Below are 24,923 nucleotides of genomic sequence, written 5' to 3' on the forward strand. Positions count from 1 at the left end.
GCCGTGTCGTGCATCCCTGCCCCTCGGTAGCACAGCCTTGGGATGTCCATTATTTAAAAATCAGCCAGTTACCGCTTTCTATGCAAGCAACAGTCAGAACTAATTACTTCCAATTGCGGAATAAAATTCATAACTCATAGTCCTTTTTTTTAACGGCATCTTTATCGATCAGAAAATTGCTGTAGAAAAAAAATAAGTACACCACTGTAGGCTTGTCTTTTGATATTTTTAATTTTTTTTTTTCCAGCTCACTGGCTGCCGCTGCAACCAAGATGTAAATCGAGTCTTAAATGGAGTCTTCCGTTAAATCTGAGCTGGTTTGGGCTGGCAGACACACAGCAGACTTCAGAATTCATCCTTTTTTCCACGACAGAGAAATAAGTGCTCAGAGCAGTAGATGTACCTCCTTCACTCTATTTCCAGAGCTGATAATATACAAATTACCCCATACTACACAGTACCCCTAAAACACAGCATTCCTCCACATTTCCAAGACATGCAAGTTATCTATACCTTTTTCTGCAAAAGCATAGTTAGTCCATGTAATTTGTCTACTCACCTACTTCTAGTTCAGTTTCTATTCTAGCTTACAACCTACACAGCTTCTGTGTTCAGACACTTACTCTGTAACAGAGCACCTTCTACGACAGCAGCAAGCCTTTCCCCACCACCTCACAGGCCTCTCAGCTACTGAAAAATAACCCATCAGTGAATATCAGAGAAAACAGTCAAAAATTCACACCTAAAAAGAAATTGAATTTTTTCAGGATGTCCCACTTACACTGGAAAAGTCAGTATCCTGGTAAGCAAAGTGAAATAAACAAAACAGTGGCAACTTGCAAAAGCGTACATAAACGGAGCTCTTGAGTTGATGTGGAACTCCCCTGAGCTGGCAGTTAAGGACTTTGTTCAGTTATTGTGACTAAAATAAAAAAAAGATTTAAAAAAATCACAAGAACAGAGAGGGCAGGAATTATACCATCAATTTATGCTCGCTGTCACAGTACTTACTGTGGGACAAACTTTTACAATGCAAAACCAAGCACAACCACTTACAATCCATTACAGCAGAAACTACCTAATTTCTCTTAATCTAAGAATGTGGCCTCACCAGTCCTTGGCATCGAGGATTCTGGATTTATATCTAAAGTTACCACCTGCATTATGGATGATGGGTATTTGTGAAACTCTGCTCTGCATTTCAGCTGTTACTTGAACCTTCCTTACAAGCCACTTGCATCAGCCACACACAGTCTTAGTGGGGATTAGGCTTTAGAGCTGGGCCTGCCCAGTTCTTCATGAAAATCTTCCACACATTTCCAATCCACACTGAAGTATCGAAGGCATCTTCTTACAAAGTTGATTTTCATCCCAGACAATGCTGCAGGAAGCAGGAATTGTATCTCAGACGTAAAAGCATCTCTCCCCAGCTATGATGAGATACTCAGCACAGCAGACTACTCGTTTCCTTCACCTGGGGAGCAGCAGTAGCCATGTCAGGGGCAGCCAGTGTTGAACCTTCTGCTCAGTATTTATTGATGCCAAAGATTCGAACCCCATGCAACTGTGGCAGCTTGGGGATAAGCACGGTCAGGAGAGAGGCTGTGTTGAGGATAAAGTGTGTGGGATCATACTTTGTATAGAAACTCGTCAGGAAGTACCTGCAGGAGAAAAGGGACCAAGCTTAGCTGATGGCAGCCTTGTCTAAAACACATACAAAGCATAGCTGAATGAAGTGCTTTAGTGATTAGTAAGATTTTACTAGTTAACATCTGTATCGAATATCTCACCTGAGGCTCTAGAGTATCTACAGCAAAATTATGGTCTAAGTCTCTCCTTCCCATACCTCTCAAGGTGCTTAAAAGCAACCCTTAGTTTACTGTTTTCTTCCAGCACTTCTCCCCACCTTGAGGAGTTACATATATTTTCTCAGTTTCTGACCTTTATGAGCCAACTTTCTAAACATCATGCAGGATCTTCCCTCCCCTCTCACTGTGCCATATAAGTGGACATGTAAATTTTCTTCAGGGACAAACAAAGACTTTTAGAGTTGGATATTAAATATGTATCTGATTTTTCTTAGTTACACAACCACACATTTGTCAACAGAGACAGGTGTATAGAGTTCCTACACCATTTGCATAGTGTAAATAGAAGACAATATGTACAAAGCAAAACTGACACCAGATCCCATCCACTGAGGAGTGACATATTTCTAGCTCACAAGTTGCAAAATGGTTAATAAATGCTGTCACAAAAGCAGTAAGTTTAGATTTTCAATATTTATGACTTCACAATCTCTTAAAGAAACTCAAGAGTTAACAGTAAGTTTTCCACACAACACTTCTAATCTTTAAAACCTGCCCCATTAATAACTGTTTACAAACTTTGACTTCAGTATGTGGAGTGTCAAAAGCAGAAGATTGTTGATTACATAGCCTGTAAATAAATATTCCCTACAGCTGTGATGTAGAAATAAACAAACAAATATTAAAAAAAAGAAAATGCTTTTAGACTGTAAATTGCAACCCATTATGTTGAAGCTTTTGAAATAATGGCTTTATGTGTCAATTTATCTATAACACAGTTTTGAACTCACAGAATTATAGGAGAGATTGTGAAGAACTTCCTTGAAGATGTGAATTGTACTCCATAATCCAGTTGTTCCCAGTGTGTTAGTAGCCTAGCTTTCCCCTGATCAGGTGTTTCAAAAGGAGTTCCCTTTACTGCATGCAAAAACACATACATTCCCTGGGGAAAACAAAAAGTGAATACAGAGGCACTTTTAGTAATATTTTTAAATAATCGTTACAATTTTCAATGCATTATAAAATTAAAAAAAAAAGATTGAGTGAATTCTCACCCAGAAGAGCTGCTAGCCTGTAATGACAAATTATTGAAGAGGAAGGAAGAGACAAGAAGTGATTTGCCTGAGACTGTGCAGAGTCAGAATTAAAGCCCAAGTCTGAGTTACATCCAATCCACTTCCTTGCCTTCTACACTAGTAGGCAAAAGTTCCTTGAATTCCACAGAATTTTAACAAGCTCTGTAACAAGTGTGGGGCTGATGATTGGTATCACCACCTTCCTAGCACATTGTCAACACAGTGATGAGTAGTAGAGTGTGCACAATGCAAAAAACTACCTGCAAACACTGACAATATCACACCAATTCCTGAAAGCTTTACCAGCTTCAAATCCTTAGAAACTGACTAAGCATTCTGCTGAATACCATCTTTCCACCTCTTTCCTGCTTCTCCTTAAACATGCTGGACTTTCCTTGGGACTGTTCCCGTTTGATGGGAACATGCCATATTTGGTTTGCTCTGAAAGCTGTTATGAATAAAAAGTTATCTATTTTTTTAAGGTTGCAGAGTAAAACAAGTTAAACCAGTGCTGTTAAGTTAGCTTCATTGTTAAAGAGTTCTTCTTCAATTACCTGTTAATGGTTGGTGATTAACCATTGTCCCCCTGATGCCTGCCAGGGAGGGACACCGGGACCCTCCAGGTACCAGGAGAATGGGAGTGGCATCAGAGCTAGTATGCAGGTGAGAAATGCATTGCTCAGAATTTTGCAGTTTTCCAGATAAACCCCTAAAAATTACGAGCCAACATAGAACGGAGTGACCTAAGTGACGTATAAGAATGGGAGTATAGTCCAGTACCTGCTTGGATCCTTTCTGCTTCTCACCCTAACCTCAAAAGATGTTGATTGAAGAGGCGACCAGGGGTGTTGGACCTAAAAGGAGGAATCTCCTAATCTCTCGTGAGGACGGAATTCCCAGCTCCGCCTGCAGACCAGCACACAAAGCTGCATCACTCTCCTCCTCCGTGCCACGCCTGGGAGCAGCGGCGGCGTGGGTGTGACCCGTCGATTTCTCCTCACCTGAGCTGATTCTTTTCAATAAAGGCATTAAAAAGGAGAAAGATCTCCTGCCCATTTATTTCAAAAGCCCAATTTGGGCCTCTTGGTTTCAAACAGGGGAGTACACTCTCTTCCAGTTTTAAAAAAATGCTTGTTTTCTATCAAAGAGAGAACACCAACTCCAGGGAAGAGTCTCTATGAGACAATATCAAAGATTTCCTTCTCTTTTTATGCACATACAAAAATTTTCATAAGAAAGCTTTATATAAAAAAAAAAAAAATCACATTTCTTCCAAATTCTTATAATGGAGGTGAAATCTCAGCAAATCACTTCATGTCTCCTTCCACATTTTTTTGGAACAGCCTCCAGACCAGAGCCTAGGACAACTGATTTAATTAATTTTTTGATTCATGACGTTTGCAGTGCCTATTTTAATAACCATAAAGACACTTTTAGGACAGATCCAAATGCTTACTCCACATTTTATTTCCCAGTGGTACTTGCAGAAAGAACCATGAAAAATGCTTTCAAGGTTAGCTAAGAGTTTTGGACATCCAAGATTTTTTTTTTGTCAAACCATTTGAGGATTTGTTTCCAAAAGAAGTGCCATTTAAATTCTGAAATATCCAACAGTGCAATTTATACTCATCTTCTTGTGTTCCACTACAAAACTACTTGCCAGTGCATGCTCTCATCATCCCTGTTGTCATTACAGCTACTTGCAATGAGTTCAGTAAGGCATGTGGGAAATATTTAGTAATACTTGTCTCTGCCAACATCTTCTGAAGTCAGACATGTCTGATGCTGTCAAAGATAACACACAAAATGCTCTAATGACAGTTACAATTCCACCAGTAGTTTTAAACCTATCTACAAAACCAAAAAGCTCAAATGAAAATTAAAACTTTACATTCAAGAGGATAATTACCCATCCTCAGTGAACTATCATTTTCCTACATAAGGAAGGAGCTATCTTTTTGTCAAGCCTTCTTTGCAGGCAATGTTAGAAAGCTGAGCCAGCAAACCTCAAGAATGATCTAAATTGCTGGGTTATGTCCCTCTTTTCTCTAGGCATGGCAGGACCAATACAGATAGCTGCACTACTTTAAGTGGTTACAAGAGCAGAAAGCAGCTCACAAAATCTTTTGCATACAAAAATCATCATGCAAGTCACAACCCACTGAGTAACAAATGGTTTCAGGGCTGGGGTCAAAGTACTTCAGTTTTTCCCACTGCTTTCAAGTGAGATTTCTCTAATGTCCTGTATGGTGACAACACTGCATGCTGAAGTCATTCTGAGTTATGTAGCTTGGCCAGAATTAAAACTAGAAGAAATAGAATACAAGCATTTCTCTTAAAGAAAATAGGTAGGCTGCTAAAATTAAATGTTTTGGGATAATAAGATTTATGTGGAAAAATTAGCTGATAGTGTCCAATAATTAAAAATGTGGTAGTTTATGGATTCAGCACAGCTCTCTTTCACAGAGCACCGTGAAAGTTGGTTGGCATGATGATTTTATGTCAGCAACCTTCCAGCCTAATGAAACGCCATTTAAAAGAAATCATAACTACATAAAGAATATTTCATGTCTTTCATGCTTAAACTGAAAGTGGCTGTGTATCACTCCTCCTCCCAAAAACAGCCAATCCTTTGTGGATAGGCCAAGGAGAGGTGGTGTTTTGGACAGCAGGATTTCACTGTCCATACGGACTGGCTACTTTCCTCTTCCCTTGCTACTGAAAATAAATACTTCTGAACAACCACTATTCAAATGCTGCTCCAAGAGAGGGTACTCACCAGGTTGTGAATGACATTTGTTAAAGTCCAGGCGACAGGGACACTAAAGAAGGGAATGCTGAGCAGGACAATGTGCAGCATGCCGACTCCCAGCGCGTATGTCAGCCACATTCCACGGCTGTTCATCACTCGAGTGTTGGGATTTACCTCGCTGTGGGCAACTCCTACGTTCATTTTTACCCTATAAAACAGATCTGTTTGAAGACTGAGACTGCTGTTACAGAAGAGTACTTAACATATGCAATTTTCAAATGTAGGAAAAAGCTGCTTTAAAGAAGCAGCCCTGGAGAGAACACAGTGCATAAAGCAGGATGTACCTCAAGATCTTCAAGCTAGGGTTTATGAGAAATTAGTACAAAAGGACAGTTGGCAACCATTTGTTTAAAACAAGTCCAAACAAATAAAACTCACAAGCCTGCTACAGAAGGGACATTAAAAAAAAAAAAATAAGCTGTGATGTCAGAAGCTAAAGTTGCAAAGCTGTAAGAAACCAAGCTAATAACTTTTATCCTCTGAATAAAGTTTCGCCATCCATGACAATATCCAAAGCTCCTTTCCACTTCCCACATCAGACAATCTTCCTCCTCTTTCTTGTTCATGTAATGGTTAGTGGAGAATTCTGCATATACCAACTGCACAGCCATCTACTAGAAAGAGCAATGAAGGAGTAATGTACGTCGTAATGATTAGTGGAGAATTCTGCATATACCAACTGCACAGCCATCTACTTCTAGAAAGAGCAATGAAGGAGTAATGTACATCTTTTTCTTGAAGCAAGTGCAGATTTCCTCCCCTCCCCATCTATTAGTTTCCAGACAGACAATTCCACCTTCTAAACCTGGCTGAAATTAGAGAACAGGCTCAAAAGTTTTCTAAGCGACAGCCACATGCAGGAATACACAGGATAATTTCATATGCTGATATAACCAGGAAATTGACACAACTTACCTACAGTGCCTCTCTCGTCCTATCGCAGTAAAATTTGTAGTGATAATTTGAAAATAAAAACCTAAATTATTGCTTATTTCAAACTCACGTGATCTCTGGGACTACAGATACTCATTTATGGGAGCGGGTTTTTTAGCAATCATCTGAATCAGAATACAAAAGCACTGTTCAACCACCAAAAGCAAGCTTGCTTTCGGTAGGAAGTTTGTTTCTGACACTTACTTAGTGAGGTATAGAGTATAAAATAAATATAAAATAAATATAAAATGCCCGAATATTCTGCAATATGAACAGTAGCAGACTAAAAACGCTGAACCTGAAGCCGAACCGGGGCACAGCCGCCCTTACCCAGTACCCGCCGCAAAGCATTCCAAGCCGCGCACTCGCAGGGCACACATTACCTGCGATGGGCGACACGAGGCTCTTCCTCTCTCCCCGGGATGCAGCACCCGCCGAGCCAGCACCTAGGCAGACACCGTGACGTGACCCGCCATCCCTTCCCATCGCACGCCGCGATCCCAGCCCCATCCGAGGGGCAGCTCGCCGCGTTTCCTCCGCCATCCCTCCCCTGCCGGCCCCCGCGCCGGGGCCGCGGCGCCGCTTCCCGCGGGCGGCTGGGCCGGGGCGGCCCTGGGCAGAGGCCGGGCAGGCCCCGGGAGCGGTGCCACGCCTCTCGCAGCGAGAACCGGGAACTGCGGACGGCTCTGTGGTTTGGGGTAAACTGGAGGGCCCGCAGGGTTTATCTGCAGCTTTTCGCCCGTTTTTTCGTCTCGTAAACCGAAGAAATGCCTCAGTGCGCGATGAGGGAGGGCCCCTGAGAAAGGCGGTGCTCGCAGCGGGGGCGGGGTTCTTGGCGTGGCTCCGGACTCTGTGGGGCCGGAACCGTGAAATTTAGGGAGGTTTTGTTCCCGGTTTGGCTGGGGATGTGTAGAACCGCTGTTGTTGGCGTGTCGGACTTGCTGTAGAGGGTTAGGTCAGTGATGGGGCTCCCACGCAGAAAATGCTGCGCTTTCCCCCAGAGCACAGCTATAAACACTTCTGGTCCGTGAAGAGTTACAGTAGTAAGGTGGCTTGAGCTGAGATACGTGTCTCTTAGCTAAAAGGCATCGTGGGCTGGGTGCCATTCCATGGGTAAGAGGTCCCAGAGGTCCCTTTGTGCCTCCCTAGAACTGTCCCCGAGATGTGGCCAGCATTGCGTCCCTCATTTGGGGCCCAGTGCAGGGGACTCCACATGGGCGGGAGCTGATTCCCCTCCCAAGCCTGCATCAGTCACACCTCAGAGAAAATTTGTCTTTGAAGTCCGCAGCATTTCTGTTTTAAGATCCTCCCGTATCTTAGTCAGTGTCTTTTGATGGAGAGAAATCCAACTTCCATCTGATTTACTCCCATGAGTAAATCATGAAGCAGTTGACGCAGGTGTCCCGTACAGTGCGTGAATACCTCAAAACCTGCCTCTCTGAACACGTGTATATGATATTAACATCTTCACTTCTTCACCTTTTCTCCTGCTCCTCTTGTTTTCCAGTTGGTGGAAAAACCATTCATCGGATCCTTTTACCACATTTGAAAGGCAAACTCCCTTTGCAATGTAAATAATAATAAAGACAAACCCCCTTTGTAGCTGTTCCTAGAAAAGTCTCAGTGGTGCTTGTACTTCATAACACTGTACTTCCTCCCCCTGCCCCCCAAACCAAAGCCGAGTAACCACATTTTTTACTTTGTCTTTTATGTTTAAAGAGTAGCTGTCTTTGGAAGGATGTTGAGGCAGAGAAATGTCCTGTAATTGTTGTATCAGCTGCATACACCCTGCAGGGCAGTGATGCTTAGGGGTGTTGGCTGCGATCCCTCACCAGGACCTGGCTGTGTCAGGAGGAAATCTGTGTTTGTTCCATTCCTCCACGTGTGCTCATATCCTTGGGACAGGTGCTGAGTGTGCAGTCTGTGTTCTCCAGCAGATACCTTGGACTGAATTAGTGAGAAAGCCAGGACTGCCAGGATTGTTTGCCTTTCAGTGTAAACAACATTATATAACATAAGCCAGAGAAGAGAAGAAAGCTGTCTGAACCATTCCCCTGCCTCTCTCATATGCATATAAAACTGTGGTTGAATTCTTTTGTGGCAAGCTACAAGGATCAGCAAAATAGTTTTCCTGGGGCTTGGCTGTTTGTGTTAGTGTAGGTACTTAAACAGAAATGCATGCTAAAATTCACAGATCAGTGTACAATCTCTTTATGGGAGAGTATCTATAATATAGCAATGATTTTATAACCCTTTGTATTTGCAATAATTAAAAAAAGAAATCTCCATTGGTTTATAAGGCATCTTCATTTTCAATGAGTGATAGAGAGACACAGAAGTAAAATGACCTGCCTGAGGGCACACGGTACATCACATCAGAGAGGCAAGACTCTAATGGAGAGATTTTTGGGTTTGGTTTTTATTTTTGCCAGTAGATCCCATTGCTATTGAATGTGGCTTTTCCTCAGCACCAGTGTGTTGCCTCCCTATTTCTCTCCCAACACCTGTTGGACTGCAGAGGAAGCTGGGTCCTACTGTAACTTGAAAATTTCACTTTCCAGCCATAATCCTGTGTTTTTCTACATTTCAAAGTTCCTGTGAAACAGTTTCTTAGAAGTGTGTAATTGTAGTGTTCCTTTTACATTCTTTTCCTGTTATTTTTCTGTGCAGCTGAATCTTTCCACCATGAAACAGCTGCCTGGAGAGACAATTCGGCTCCTTTCCAGTTCTCAGGTGATTACTTCAGTTGTCAGCGTGGTGAAGGAGCTGATAGAAAATTCCTTGGATGCCAGTGCTACAGGCATTGATATTAAACTGGTAAGTCTCTCAGAAAGAATTTGATATAAAATAAGATACCAAGAAAAATGTTAACCTGCAACTGTGGTTTTTTTTAGGCTATTGTGATTTGAGGAATGGCAATGATTATAATATAGTTATATGTATATATTTTTACCTCAAGTAAAAATAGTACAAAATTAGTTTCCATTTGGGTTTTTGAGGCTCTGCTCTGAAACAGTAAGGCACGTTTGTGCTTCTGAGTGTATCGTGGGGAAAAAAACTGTCAGCTTTCGTAATCTTCCTTTTCCTACTTAAAATTTGTGTTTTCTGACTAATAGCCTGTTTTAAAAGTTGTTGGATTTAGGTTTGCTGTTAGGCTGACATATTTAATTCTCATTACAAAGTATTGTAGGAAAGGTGAAAATGGAGACAGTGGAAAAGCTTGATGATCATTCAAAACAAATTATGTTTTTGTAATACAAATCACCACCCTGACTCTAATTGACATGGTGAACTCTGGCTATTTCTAACTCTTTATAAGCCGTTCAAAAAAGTTGACATGTCATTCAGGGATAGTTTCTGACTTGAATTGAAAATACTACTTTTAATAAAGAATTTGAGCTTTTTTTTCCCAATGAATTGGGTGAAATGGATAACTGGTCAGCTCCTCTTGCTGTCCTATTTCTGCTTTTGCAGTGTTTTGTCAGCAGCTGTATATTAGCAGTATCTCCTGCTTAGTAAGAAAGAAGTGTTACTATATCCTGTATAAATGTATGTATTCAGAATTGTATCCAATTTCCTTTCTTGAATTAAGTAGACAAATGCTCTTAACTAGGAGGACAATTCAGTTTCTCCTTGTTTCTTTGACCATGTCTGTCATATTTTCTGAATGAGTCTAGAGATGTTCCATCTGAGAATGCTTACCTGTAGATGCCAAGGAACACGTTTGTTGCTGCTTTGAGTGAGCTGAAGATGTTCTGTCTTTGCTGTAGTCTCTTATAATCTCTGTCTTCTCAATATTTAGGTTCCAGAGTATCTTGCTTCTTGAGTAACTCCAAAGTGAGTAGTGTGTACACAGTTGTAGGGGTAAAGGATATTGGGATCAGATCCTGGGAGCTGATCAGTAAAGAAGTGAACAGAAAGGTTTTGGAGTGTTCCAGAATGGTTGGAACAAACCTTGCAGAGGAGAAAGCCCTCTAACTAGTGTGGGTTTCACAGCACAGTAACCAGCTTTGTCCCAAATCAATGAAAAAGAGCATTTTTAACCGTTTTCAGTGCATGAGTCATCTGCACTACTCTTGCATACTTGTGTCAGTCCAGCCCAATCCTAAACACTGTAGTTCCAAACAAACAAACATGGCTTTATGCAAGTTGTCAGCAATTAAAAGAAATTTGGTGATTGTTCTTTTGTGAGTAACAGGGGAGAAGAGAAAACCTGCACTCTGTGCAACTCTAGACAGTAATACTGTAAAACAATGGATTTTTTAATGGTATTTTTAATGGGAAATTAAAATAACTCTGACCATGTAATAGAGGTCAATGACCACATTAATTCTGGATTAGTTCAAAAGCATAACAGAGAAGAGAAACGTTGAAATTCCATTTTACAGCTTGATGGGTTTTGCCTGAAACTGCAACATTTTCATTGTTTTCATCTTTTTCAGATGGCATAGGAGGGCATAGTTTATCCAATTTGCCTGAACAAAGATAACAGTTCCTTTCTGACAGACAGACAGGAATTAACCTGAAGATGGAATGGGTTTCAGATAAGAGTCGTGGCAGTGGTGAGCTGTAGTGGGAAGCTTTGGCTGCTGTTTCAGTCTTGAGTGGCCATAGGTGATGTTATTTGGCATCCTTGCACTGTGTACCAAAGCTGAATCATACTGATTGGCATCAGTGACCTGGCAGAGCAACTGAAACATTTCATGGGCTCATAACCTTGGTAAGATTCAGCTCATGAAGAAAGGTGTTACAAAATACAAAGGTTAAGCATATTTATGTAATATTTACATAAAACATGCACAAGTAAAAATTAATAAGATTAGAAGAGAAAGAGAGAATCATTTATGTAACAATTGGTTCAAGATAAATCTCACTTTTCTTGAACAACTAACTGGTCATAAAGTAAAAATTAGAATGGAAAATTGGGCTTCATTGTAGAATTCTCAAACCTTTAATTAGCACATACAGCAGCAGGGTAGAGGGTTTCCTGCCTCTATTTCCTTATGTGGTTTTGTGCTCAGTTGAGGCGTATTGCTTAGTTCTGTTTTGCTGCCCCGTAGGAAGTTGACTCAAACATGAGCAAAAGCATGGTTTTTCACCTGAAGACAGCTTTTGCACCAATCATTAAACCAGAAAGGGAAATGTACCCATATTTCTGTTGTTTTTTGTGTATTGTGGTTCTGAGCCTACCTCAGAGGCTTTTGATGTTTCCTAAATCAGATTGTGTGAGTGCAGATGGTTTCTTTAGATACCTTTCTTTTGGTTTTGATTGCATCATTTTTTTTTACTTCAAGAAATAACCTTGTGAGTGCATAACAATTTTTTATAACTGTTTTCAGCATAGGCCCAGGTAGGACAGCAAAGTTTGTTCTGTTTGATCAGCCTGCTTTCAGTGATCAACCACCACATGCTCTGTCCAGCATCAGTGATGGCAGCCACTGTTTTAAGATAATCTTTCTAAGCAAAACTAGTTGTAAAGTCACCTAGATGTATTACACACTACAGCACTTTTTGGTGTGTTGCATCACAATCTTTTCAAAAAGCCAGTCTTGCTTCTGTGGAAGAAGCTTAGTTAGTGATCCTGCAGCTCTGATTACTTTCTCCTCCTTTCTTGTGGTTCCTCTGGGTGCTGCTCACTTGTGCAGACTGTAACGTAGCTGGAAAGAAGAATTTTTTCCTGCACTTGTTTAAGATGTTACAGAACCTAAATTTCGTCTTTTATTTAACTGTTGTAAATATGTGGGTTTCAGAATTTTACCCTATTTATGCTGGTGCTTGCTGGAATGACATATTTAAACTGGAATTCAGTAAAATATGCATTGTATGTAGAGCTAAATCACAAAGATTGAACTTTGCTTCCCTGAAGGCTGTTTTAAAAGAGCCTCTGGGAACCTTTACTTCTTTTTGTAAAGTACTGTTTCTGTTTACAAGCTTTAATTGCCCTTACAATTAATGCCTTGTCCCACAATAGAATTTCAGCTTCTGTGTATTGAACTTGGAAAGCAGAACTTAGAAAATGTGGTGGAATCACATTAATCAAAATTGAAACTGAAAATGGTCTTAAGTGAGGGTCTACTGAATTCAATGGATGCAGAGCTGCATTCAAATGATTTCAAAAAAATTTCTACCAAGTAAGTGAGGTGAAGAGACAAAAAAATCTTCAGCTTTCCAGTTTTAGGTCTCCTTTTGAGCTTATGTTTTGCTGTTTCTGAATCGCAGGAGATGAATTATGTTATTTAATTACAGAAACCATTGCTGTTATTCTAACATGGTGTATTTTTCCTTTTCTTTTCTTTCCTTAAACAGATACATTTAATGGTTGCTCAGTTCCTCCAAACAAGCAAAACTTCCACTTCTGTATGGATAGATAGAAGCTGTAACTTTATCTGCTTCAAAATTACATCTTAATTAATTCGGTTGTTTTGCTGCTCCTTTGTGTTTTGTTCTTTTTTTAGGAGAATTACGGGTTTAGCAAAATAGAAGTAAGAGACAATGGCAGTGGAATCAAGATTGATGATGTCCCAGTTATGGCAGTTAAACACTACACCTCAAAAATCAGCTCTTCTGAGGACCTTGAAAGGCTGACAACGTACGGTTTCCGTGGGGAAGCTTTGGGATCAATTTGCAGCATATCAGAAGTGAGCACTTGCCATAAATGTGTAGCCTTTGTGTTATGATTTTGTTGCCTGTCTGTGTTGATGGAAGTTTTAGTCTGTGCAAAGAGTTTAAATGTTCCAGTAACTGGGCAGGGATATGTTTGTGTATGCTGCTTTTCTCCCTAGCCCCAGAAGCCATGTCATACAAATTTCTTGCTTGTGTCAGTCCTGCCTTTCTGTCACACAGGTCACAGCAGTGCTCTGTTTATTTTGCTCAGTCATAACAGGTAACAGATTGTGTTGTATTCTCTTTCCTTTTGTGTCAGGGAGTATGATGTCAAAAAGGATGGCTGGCTTTGCTACTTGAATTAGGGTAGACCAAGAAAGGAGCAGCAGGTGATGGCCAGGAGAAGTAATTTCAGGGAACTGATGGCCCACATAGCCACCATTCCAGTAATGATTTCTGCTTTATTATCTAGGTGATCAGCAGTCATGGGATCTTGCTGGGCTCCTTATTGCTCTTTGACATGTATGTGACTGCAATTGCACAAACTTTGTCCCTGTGAGTAAACAGGAACCTGCTACCTGACCTGTCTGAGTCTGAGCCATATGTTTGTATTAAGAGGATTGGCAGTGTACTGACATTTGCTACTTAACTTGTTGGCTAAAAGTAAATACATTTGTTCAAAACAATGTGAAAAGTGTTCAGGCTGCTAAAGGCACAGCATCTGCCAGATCTCTTGTGCTCTCCCTTTCTGAATTCTTGCTGCACCAAGGTCAAGTTTTAGGTGCAAGCCTGCCGAGGATTAGATCATGCAGGGAGGTACCAATGCCTGTCTGGTTGGAGCCATCAGCTGTTGAGGTCAGGAGAGATGATGGTGCAGCTTCACTCCTTGGTACCTTGGGCTGCATTCACCTTGCACTAAGCAGGAGTGGGTTGTGCATTTGCATGGAGATTTCCAAAGATGCTTTCAAAAGTGTTGGTGTTTTGATAGATGATGACAGACCTCAGTCATTGGTTCCTTCTAATGAGCTCTCAGAGCAGAATGCCATCTGTTCAGAGCTTCTAATCAGCTCTATGGTACGTTTCATAAGAGATGGGAGGTGGCCTGAGTGTATAAAGTGCTTTAATAAGTATTACTCCTTGTATCAGTAATTATGTTAATTAACACTCCTGGCATTAATTGTGTACTGCCTACCCAAACTGCCCCCTGAAATTTCAGTTTGAAGGTACTTTGCTATTGGCCCTTAAGTAGGTCTGCAATACTGTAATTCCCAGTTAATCAATTATTGTTTTTTTCTCCAGAGGCATGACTGAATGCTGAATGATTCATGTGAGACACTAAAATAAACCAAAATATCCTGAAACTCTGTATGTGTGTTAAACTTTGTCTTCCAGGTGATTAAAGGGCAGTGGTTCTGTTATTCACAATGTTGGTAACTGAACTCTGATTTATGACTGCTCTTGCTGAAGCAATCTGTGAATTACCTTAATAGCTTACAAAACTTGCTGTGACTGATTGCCAGATATGTTTAGGTGTGGAAAGAAAAGATATTGTTTGTTTGAGAGTAGTCTTTAAGTTTGTATCTCAAATGAATTTTAAGTTGTCGTAGTCTGTCTCACAGAGGTTAAAAATGCAGAACTGTCAATTGATAAAGTTTATTTAATCTGTGCTAGAATAGAAAATAGAGCAGTGTGTGTTGTAGGTAGCAGGAATTGCTGTGCTTTGTGAATCAGCATGATAGAAATGCTTGTAGTTAAATGGCAGGAAACATGCAGAATAATGTTGAATGTTTCTGTGCCTGTAAGAAACACCTGTTCAAGAAAAATTTTATAAACTAATTTAACGCAATTATGGTGACTAAAGTAACAGAGTGGTGTGGTGAGTGTGGTAGCAAACCTTATCTAAGCTGATTCTGAACTTTGTCTATCCCTGATTAACGTAGTTTTTTTTTACATCACTCTCTTCAGGTTTTGGTCACAACAAAGACAGCTGCAGATGATTTCAGTATTCAGTATGCTTTGGATAGCAATGGACGTGTAACCTCTAAAAAGCCTTCCCATCTTGGGCAAGGTAGGCTATCACTGTTCTGGTGTTGCAAGGTGACAGGTGTATTTTGTGTTTTTCTGAGGCTCTATCTGATGTTGAAATACCTGTTGGGTACTTAAAGGCTGAGTATGAAATCTTTGCAGCTGTAAACGTTTCTTGCCTTGTGTCTGTCAGCTGGGAATGTGTTGTCATAGTGTAAGAAATGATACGTCTTGGAAGTTGCTCTAGATTGTAATTATAAACTAGTTTCTCCTTCTCTGACTCACTTCTTCAAGCTGGCAGTGGAAATAAAACCTGTAAAAATTAAATGCTCCAAGTCTGTATAAGTATATGAGAGATTTCTTCAGGACCAAAGTAAGTATGTAGCAAAATCCTTGCTTAAAGGAGGAAGAGTTGCCCTGCTGCCATACATAGGAATTGCTGGAAGCAGCTTGGCTGTAGGACCAGGCAAAATCACAGTTCTTTCTAACCTGCAGGAAGGGTGTGTACCTAGTTTTTACTAAGGATTCTTTTTAAGATTTAGCCTGTATGTTTTCTACAGCCAGAAGGAACCTGCAGGTTGCAATGCCTTGTCTTTCATTGAAATTGTTGAGTTCTCTGACATATCTAATGCTTTGCAGTATCCTTAAGGGCTAGGAATTTGTGTGGTTGTGTTGGTAGATGAATATTCCTCCTCCTACTGCGTACTGTACCTTGAGCAGAGGTATCTGGCTTTAGGTACTACCCTAAAGCAAGTGCTGGTGAAGGCCCTTAATGAAGCACAGTGTTCCTTTGCCTCCAGATATGTGTGATTAGATTCTAGTCTGTTAATGAATTATTTTGCTAATGAAGGCTAACTTATGCATTGAGACAGTCTTCAGCTTTATTTAGTGCCGGTTGTTGCTATTGTTAGTGTGTAGGGAAGAAAGCTTAATGCTGCAGTCATAACTAAATAAAGGAGAAGGATCAAAAGTCTTGAGATGCCTTTTTGGGGGAAATAACTGTTGATTTGGTATGTTTCTTCTCATGCTAATAATCTGATTTAGTGCAGCAGCATACAAACGTGTATGTTTATGTAAAAATTTCCTCAATATCCAGTAGTGATTTGCTTTCAGTATAATTTCTACTTTATTTTTTATCACCTTCTTGCAGGTACTACAGTAACAGTCCTAAATTTGTTTAAGAATCTTCCTGTAAGAAAGCAGTTTTACTCAACAAATAGAAAATGTAAGGATGAACTGAAAAAAGTCCAGGACCTACTGACAGCATATGGTATCATAAAACCAGACCTGAGGATAACATTAACACATAATAAGGTAATAATGTTTTTTCTGTCAGCTATCTTAAGGATCAGTTTCTGATTAATCCATGTAGTCATGTAATACTTATACAAAATCTTTGATTCCTAAATTTTTTCTTTCATCATAGCTTTGTTTTGGACTTCCACTTACTTTCTCCTTTCATAGGTATATATTTATAATGGCTACAAATTTTGATGTTAAACTCCTAAAACTCAGACTCAAATATTTTTGGTCTCTTGCAAGAGATGCCTGGCTAGATATGTGAAGTATAAAAATTATTTTACATGCTACTGGTTAGTATAGATGGTGGTGATGTTTTGCAAACAAAGTAAGACCTTATGAGACCACAGGGCCTGATAAAGTGTTAACCAAAGCCACCTGAAAAAAAACTTGCAAAACTTACTATTTTAGACAGTCTACCTGGATAGAAGCTATAGTTCATGCAGGCAACTTGCTGTATTCTGAGTCATAAGAGCTCAGTACATAACCATTTTATTTTAAAAGGCTGGAAAGTTCAAAACAATTTGTGTCATTGGTGTAAGAACAGTAACATGTTATAACAAGAACATTTAGTTGAGCTACTTGCTCTTGATTAAACTTGGGAGGATGAATGCAGAGGTTACTTGGAGATTGCTTTGACTTCACTGCATGCTGAATGGTAATTCTACATCACAGCTACAGCAATGACATGTTGAGCAGTTCATCTTAACCTGACCCAAATTTAACATAACAGATTTCATTGGCTGTACCCTGGCTTTTTACACCTCTGAGGGAAGGGCTGTGCTAATGAACTTCCAAGTTGCCACAAAGTAGAGAGTGACATCTCGTGGCCAGATCCCTCAGTAATTCTGTTCTAAAATAATGCTGTTTGTTGATATTTGTCATGCTCATTGAGACTTGATCAGTTACCCCATCAATCAAGCATTCACACTTCAGTCCCTTTGCAGTGGGAGTAGGAAAAGGCACTGTGTGCTTTTCTGAAATGACAACAGATTTCCCTTCCTCTTCTGGACTCATTTGACATGCTTCAGTTGTATTTATGTATGTATTTTTAAAGATCACTGTGTAGATACTGTAAAAATCTAAAGCTGGCTACAGGATTAGTATTTCAAGGCTGAGAAAGAGTAGCTACCTGTGGTCTTACTTCATCGAGGACACTGAGAATTTGAAACCAGACATCTTGGGGGCTGTCTGCCTCCAAGACTGTATTGAGCTCCTTGACATGTCTACCAGTGGTTCACAATACTGATGTTGGTCAATAAAAGTCATTTTGTCGTCTTGGTGGTTTGTTTTTGCTCTCTTCAACAAGTCACAAACGCTATTTTCTTTATAGTATTTTGATTTCATCCCTTTGATCAAATTGTTGAGTATCTTGGGGTGGTTTTTTCTCTGCTTATTATAATACAATGGCAGTAAGGTCCAAGAAGGTGATTACCTGTAGTTTTCCCAAAACTTCCTGCAAAAAGGGTGTGGAGGGTGGCATGATAGTTGCCAGTGCACTTTGGGGGGTTTTTTGAACCTCACTTACTAGCTTCAGAGGTACATTCTTCAATACCTAATTTTAGGGATTATATGAATGGGTAAAAAAGTTTCATTCATTGTAATGATAAAAATGATGCTGGTTTTTTGTGTTTTTCATTTTGCACTGTCAGCCTTTTGTTTGTTTAATTTATTTTTTAAAAATAGGAAAAGAAGTGAGAAAGTGCTCAAACGTTTCATCACAAGAGGTCGCTCAGTAGCCATTGCTGAGACAGGAAAATTTAAGGCCTAAGTAGACAGAAAGTATAGTCTGTCTTTGTGCATGTGGAAATGCTTTAAAATCGTCCAAAAGTTAAAAACTGACCTGAACTTTATAAAATTTCTATTCAGATTCCTGTCTTTCTACTGCCATTTGGCGTTCTGTGCAAAATAAAGTCACCTGTTGTATCACACCTTTTAAAATACTTGAAATTCTGCTTTTCCAGTGTGTAGCAACTTACAGTAGATAAATGGTGAATTTGTTTTACCTTATCACAGAATGTGAATATTCTTTATTTCTTTTGCCTTTATATGCTAAATATTGTTGTCATTGCAATAGCTAATTTGGATCAGGAAAGTGTTTTTTTCCACACAGGCACTACAGAATATTTGTGCTATAGTAATACTCTGCTGAATAGTGTTCTTCGTGATTTTATTTGTGTGTTATATTTGTGGTTTTATTTGTGTTTGTTATATTTTTGTTAGAAATGTACTAGGAGAAAGAATCAACTTCTTAGAATAGGTTTGTTGGTTTTTGTTTTTTGTTTTTGTTTGTCTGTTTGTTTTTATGTGGCTCACAGATAGTGTGTTCATTTAAAAGACAAATTGTATATGCAGTTATTCAGAGGACTTCTTAGAATCCCAAATTCTTGAGGCTGAACCAGTACTTTGTGTTGCAATGGAAGATGATTCACGTTGAGGGTACAATCAGGTTCCTGGGCTTAAAAGGGCAAGAAGATAGCAGAGATGAGCTATTACAGAAGGAGACAAGGAAAGATGGATTGAAAAACTAGAAAAGATAGTAAGTGAAAAAAGTGTGAATAAAAATGTATTTCAAGGAAGTTTTCTAAATAAATTACAAAACCAATACTTTTTTTTTTAAAGCCACACAAGAAAACAAAACTAAAAACAACCCTCCCCCAGAAAAACCAAATCCCCCCAGTTTTTAAAGTCCTATATTTTATATGAAGTTGGAGGGGAATGGTAGGTTTGATGGGGTTTGAGCAACTGGTCTTGAGAAACGTGCCCATGGCTGGGGAGTTGGAACCACATGATCTGCAAGGTCCCTTTCAACCCAAACCATTCTGTGATTCTGTGAAAGCATAGCCCTGGCTTTACTGGGGGAGAATGTAGTAGGGCTGAAGCTGCCATAAAGTATCTGAGGTTAGATGTCTGAAAATGGTTGCCTGATGAATTTCAGCAGAAAGTTATTTTGGCAAAGGGCTCTTGCTGAGCTGTTGAAGTATAGATGGTTTTAGGATGTATGCTGCATTGCATGTTGAATTTCCACCATGTCTGAGTTTTTTCAAAAGGTGTGTGTCATGCTTTTGAATGAAATTTCCAGAAATTTTTTCTTCTTCCTACATTTCATGTCTGTGTTAGTTTGGAAAATACTGATTGCTGTTAAGTGTGGTTCTTCACAGAGGAGAAATCAGATGATTATCTGATTTCTCTTCCAGCCTTTAGTTGATTTTCAATGGGTAAGAAAATAGATATTCTCTATTCCTCCTCAGATTTGTTTATTGTGGACTCTCCATCAATGGCTTTCCGAGATAGGAAGCACTCAATTGCTCTTTCTGCTCAGAATGTTTTGTTTGCATTAGCAATAAATAATGAATCACTTTGCAGATCAACCCTTGAGGTACTATTGCTATTTTGACAACTTGGATTAGCTAGTGCTCCTTCTTTTTATGAAGGTTTATCCTGCCAAGACATTCTTTGAATACTGATAATGTTGATCCTCTTGCCAGTATGGTTATGTTAGAAAGAGGTATTTTTCTTCTTTCATCACCATGTTCCTTGAAAGCATATTGAATAATGAGACAGCCAAATGGAAATAATTTACATGAGTATTCAGCAAGTTTATTTAAAGTTAATGTTATCTGAAGGCGTGTTAAGAACGTTTCAAAGTCAGCTACTGCTTAAACTGCCTCAAACCTTTCAGCCCCAAATGCTGTGTTCTAGCAACCTGTGAGCTCTGGCTGTGTTTTACCCAAGGTGGTAAAACACAGCTTTTACTAGTTACAGCTCTTCTCTAGCACTGCAGTTTTCACACTCTTCTCTGTTTAATACCAGTAGCCCTCGGCTCAGTCTCTATAAACCACTGATGTTGAAGAAACAGAAGGGTATTTCATCAGTGTTTTGTAAGACTGTTGATATGGAATGCTTTAATTCTGTTTCAGTTGCCTTTATTCCACAAATGCCAAAATAAGCAGGGTATCCAGTAACTATACCTATTTTAACAATATTAGATATAGTAGAGCCAAAAAAATTTCAGCAACAGATGGTTCAGATGGTGCCTATCAGCAGGTCATACTGTGCACAAGTGGTCCCGTGTCTTGTGCAAAGTACGGATGGGCCATAAGTAGGCTCAGTAAATTTTCCAGTTCCTGTTGAGGAAAACGTGGCATAAGTGAATTTTTTTTTCCAGTGTTTTTCACACATAACATTTGAAGCTTGGTCACACACAGTTCTGCCTAAAACTGTTTCTTGTTTGTTTCTTAAGAGAGTCATGAGTCAGAACTTTTGGATGCAAAGTCCATTTAAAAAGTCTTGTAATAACTGTGGGTAGTAGTCTTCCCCAAAACCTCTTGCATTGATGGTGTTGACTTAAAGGATGCCATCTTTATATTTTCTTTGCAGTAAGTCTCCTCTGTTTTCCAAAGTTGCATGATCTTAGCCAGCAGTTTGTATGAAATAATCCAAATCCATGTTTTTTTCCTGTGTCCCTGTCTTTGTAATAAGTGTGGAATTTTTGAGATCGAGTTTGTTAGGGTAAATTTACAATTTTTAATAATGTCAATATACTTTGCATTCATTCATTGTGCTTCCAGACTTTGCTGTAGCTGCATGTTGAAAAGAAATCTGAATTGAGCAGAAATAGCAGCAAATAAACTCTATCTTGAGTTGGAAAGGCTACTCTTTTTAATGTAATGATGATGAATGAAATCCCTCCCTAATCTCTGTGTCTTAAAATATATAAAGAATTATGTTGATTAAGAATCTGCAGTGCTCTGCAGCCAACATGCTTCCATTCTAACCTGGAATACAGCTCAGTCTTTGCTTCTATTCGTTGTTCAGTGGCTTTGCTGAGAAAGCCAAACAGAGAGTTAATTATGGTGTTTTTTTGTGCTGAGGACACCTGTCCACTAGGAAATGCGCTGAGACCCTCAACTCAATTTACATCAGCCAGAGAACAGCTGCCAGATGGTAACTACTTTTGGTCACTACCAACCTGGTTGAATTTGAACTGGTGACCCTGAGGTGAAATGCTTTATATCCTATTACTAATTCCTTGAGGTTTCCAGTTTCTCATCCATCACTTTTTACAAATGACAGCACAGTATATGTCAAAAATCTCAAAACAATTACTGTTTCACATATGCAGTGTGTGTTGCAGAATCTGAGATGTGCCTTTGCAAGGCTTTTGCACTCACACTGTCAGCTTAGAAAGGTAAATGGAAAAAAGGATGTTTCTAAAGCTGCATGGGAATTTTCCCTCTTCTTTAGCAATGTACTTTGTCACTGTTAGGTATGTTATTTTTGTTAACTGCTGTTTTACAAAAGGCTTTTAAACCTCCCTTTGTTTAAATAGAATTCACTGTGATGTACATTTTCTGAATCACAGTTTTGGATTGGAAAGTGGGTTTTGACAGTAGTTTGATTGTTTAGGAGGCTTTATTTATTTATTCTTTCCTCCTGCTAGGGAAGTGGAATTAATAGAATCTTAGAATATCTTGAGTTGTAAGGGACCCACAGTGAGTCCAACTGCTGGCCCTGCACAGGATGCCCCAAGAATCCCACCATGTGCCTGAGAGTGTTGTGTAGATACTTCTGGAACTCTGTCATGCTTGGTGCTGTGACCACTGCCATGGAGAGTCTGTTTCAGTGCCCACCCACCCTCTGGGGGAAAGAACCTTTTCATGGAACCTGAGAATCATTAAGGTTGGAAAAGACCTCCAAGAGGATTAGGTCCAACCTTCGACCAAATACCACCATGCCCACTAAACCACATTGAGAAGTGCCACATCTGCTCAGTGTTTGAACATGCCAGGGACGGTGACTCTGCCACTTTCCAGGGGAGCCTGTTCCAATACCTAATCACTTGCAGAGAAGAATTCTTCCTGACACCTAACCTGAACCTCCCTGGTGCACCTTGAGGTCATTTCCCCTTGTCCTGTTGCTGCTTGCATGGGAGAAGAGCCTGACCCCTACCTGGCTATGACCTCCTGTGAGGTAGTGAGCAATAAGATCACCTCTGAGCCTCCTTTTCTCCAGGCTAAACACCCCAGCTCCCTTAGGCTCTCCTCATCACACATTGTGTTCTAGCTTCTCTGGACACACTCCAGCATCTTCATGTCTTTTTTGTAGTGAGGGGCCCAAGACTGCACACAGGACATGGGGTGCTGAGTACAGAAAGACAATTATTGCCCTGGTCCTGCTGGCTACACTATTCCTGACAGAGGGCAGCATGCCATTGATCTTCTTGGCCACACGCTGGTTCATGTTCAGCTGCAGTCAGCCAGCACCCCCAGGTCCTTTTCCAGTGGACACCTTAATAGCCACTCTTCCCCCAGCCTGTAAGTGCTGCAGGGGGTTGTTGTGATCCAAGTTCAAGACCTGGCAATTCATCTTAGGCCACCATTGGCCTGGGCCCATCAATTCAGCCTGTCCAGATACCTCTGTAGACCCTTCCTGCCCTCCAGCAGATCAACACTCCCACCCAACTTGATGTTGCCTGCAAACTGGCTGAGGGTGCACTCAGTCCCCTTCTCCACATAATTGGAAAAGATGTTAAACAGGCCTGGCCCTGATTCTGAGCCCTGGAGAGCACCAGTAGTGAACAGTTGCCAACAGCATTTCATTCCATTCAACACCACTCTCTGGGCTTGGCCATCCAGACAGAGCCATCCAAAAGGATTGTGCCTGTCCAAGCCATGGGCTTTCAGTTTCTCCAGGAGAATGCTGTGGACCTGAAGAGCACCAGTAGTGAACAGTTGCCAGCAGCATTTCATTCCATTCAACACCACTCTCTGGGCTTGGCCATCCAGACAGAGCCATCCAAAAGGATTGTGCCTGTCCAAGCCATGGGCTTTCTGTTTCTCCAGGAGAATGCTGTGGGAGACAGTGTCCAGGATTTTACTGAAGTTAAGGTTACATCCACAGCCTTCCCCTCATCCACTGGGTGGGTCACCTGGTCATAAGAGGAGATCAAGTTCTCTGAACACCCATGGATGAACATGTGTGATTAAAGCAATCAAAAAGCATATGACTCTCAGTAGTCTTTGGAATTCTGGAAAGGCTTTGAAGTTGCGTGTTACCAGATGAAGATCCTTGCCTCCTTGTAGTATCTGTTAGCTCCTCTCCTAACTCCCAAATCCAGGCAGTTCTCCACTGTGTCATGCTCAATAAAGTATTTTTGTTGAGAGAGTGCTCTCCTGTCATGCAAGAAAAATCTGAGTAAGGAATATACTGGAATTTATAGAATGAACAGTGCTGTGGAACATGACTGTCTTTCAACAAATCCCCTTGACAGCTCTAATATGCAATGCCATGGGATAGACAGGTATGTAGCTGCATCTGATGAGGGGGAAAATGGTGCCTTGAGTTTCTGTACTGCATATCTCCACTGGTAATTGTCCCCGCGTCACATTCAAATGGAGGAGGCAACTGATTCCTTAGGGGTGAATATAAAATATCTAGGAAAATAATTGATTAGTTGCTTAATATTTTTATAAGATAAATTGAAAAATTTTTATGATTTCTGTTTTCAAGGGTAGTTTATGTAAGGGTTCTCTTTTGGTAAGGTAACTTACCACTGGTTTCAAAACAGGACACCAGTTAAGGCGTGGAGCTGAAAAACAGCAGTGCTTTTCAAGGCTGGCATTCTAAACAATGTGGTGAGGACTTCACATTGATCAGTTTTGATCCTAGCAGATGGGTTTTCTTCCACTGCAGAGAATGTGCCAGCCCTTGGAGCTGGGTGTCTGTGCATTATTAAGATGAAGAGATTATAGACATAGTATTGGAGGATGTGGTTTTGTTTCCCTTGGGCTCAATTCAGTCTTGGGATGTTGCTGTCTAGTTGTGTTCTTGTTTGTGTACTCGCTTAACAGATGGACAGCAATGCTTCCAATTGACACCTAATAAGCTTTTAAGTCAAGAAACTAAGGAACATGCTGGCCCAAAGAGTTATCTGCAGTGAGATCTCAGATGCCAGGGTGATAAGATTTTTGAAGCATGTAGCACAAAACTAGAGACTATGAAATGCAGTTTTCTTTTAAAGAGCTAACTCAAGTTACATTACCAGCCCACAGCTCATGTACAACTGCTTGCTCAACTAGACTTTTACACCCCCAAACCTTATTACAGGGTGAATAACGTGACTGTCATGAAATAAATAAAGAAAATAGGTGAGGTTTGGGTACTAAAAGTCTACTTCAAGTGCACTGCCATTATGTAGTAATAAGTTAAATGGAATGAGTCGGTTTAACTTGTAGCATCATAATTGTACTGAAGTAGCCACAATTGGAAACAGCATCTGGTCCCAGCTCTCATTAAGATTTTCCTTTTATCTGGGATTGCAAATCACTGTAGCTGCTGGTAGAAATTCTAAAATACAAAGGATAG

General features: G+C 40.2%; 2 protein-coding genes across 3 annotated transcripts in view; one reads left to right on the forward strand and one right to left on the reverse strand.

Annotated features, from left to right (window-relative positions):
- Nucleotides 1-153: 153 nt before the first annotated feature.
- ORMDL1 (ORMDL sphingolipid biosynthesis regulator 1) lies at nt 154-7,139 on the reverse strand. Its single transcript, XM_039728654.1, has 4 exons — nt 7,013-7,139; nt 5,664-5,844; nt 2,600-2,751; nt 154-1,661 (listed from the first exon to the last, which is right to left on the reverse strand). The coding sequence occupies exons 2-4, from the start codon at nt 5,835-5,837 to the stop codon at nt 1,526-1,528; spliced, it is 462 nt and encodes a 153-aa protein (XP_039584588.1). The 5' UTR covers nt 5,838-5,844; nt 7,013-7,139; the 3' UTR covers nt 154-1,525.
- Nucleotides 7,015-24,923, forward strand: part of PMS1 (PMS1 homolog 1, mismatch repair system component) — a 43,464-nt gene continuing 25,555 nt past the window's right edge. Inside the window, exons 1-6 of one of the 2 annotated variants that reach the window (XM_039728653.1) lie at nt 7,274-7,327; nt 8,137-8,199; nt 9,300-9,446; nt 13,085-13,267; nt 15,198-15,300; nt 16,408-16,571. In XM_039728653.1, the coding sequence (XP_039584587.1) occupies nt 9,315-9,446; nt 13,085-13,267; nt 15,198-15,300; nt 16,408-16,571 (582 nt within the window). In that variant the 5' untranslated portion in view covers nt 7,274-7,327; nt 8,137-8,199; nt 9,300-9,314. Of the gene's footprint in view, nt 7,328-8,136; nt 8,200-9,299; nt 9,447-13,084; nt 13,268-15,197; nt 15,301-16,407; nt 16,572-24,923 lie in introns of both variants that reach the window. The other variant, XM_039728652.1, reaches the window with a different exon arrangement.

Source organism: Passer montanus, unplaced genomic scaffold, assembly GCF_014805655.1.
Source record: "Passer montanus isolate IOZ18808 unplaced genomic scaffold, ASM1480565v1 scaffold66, whole genome shotgun sequence".
NCBI lineage: Eukaryota > Metazoa > Chordata > Aves > Passeriformes > Passeridae > Passer > Passer montanus.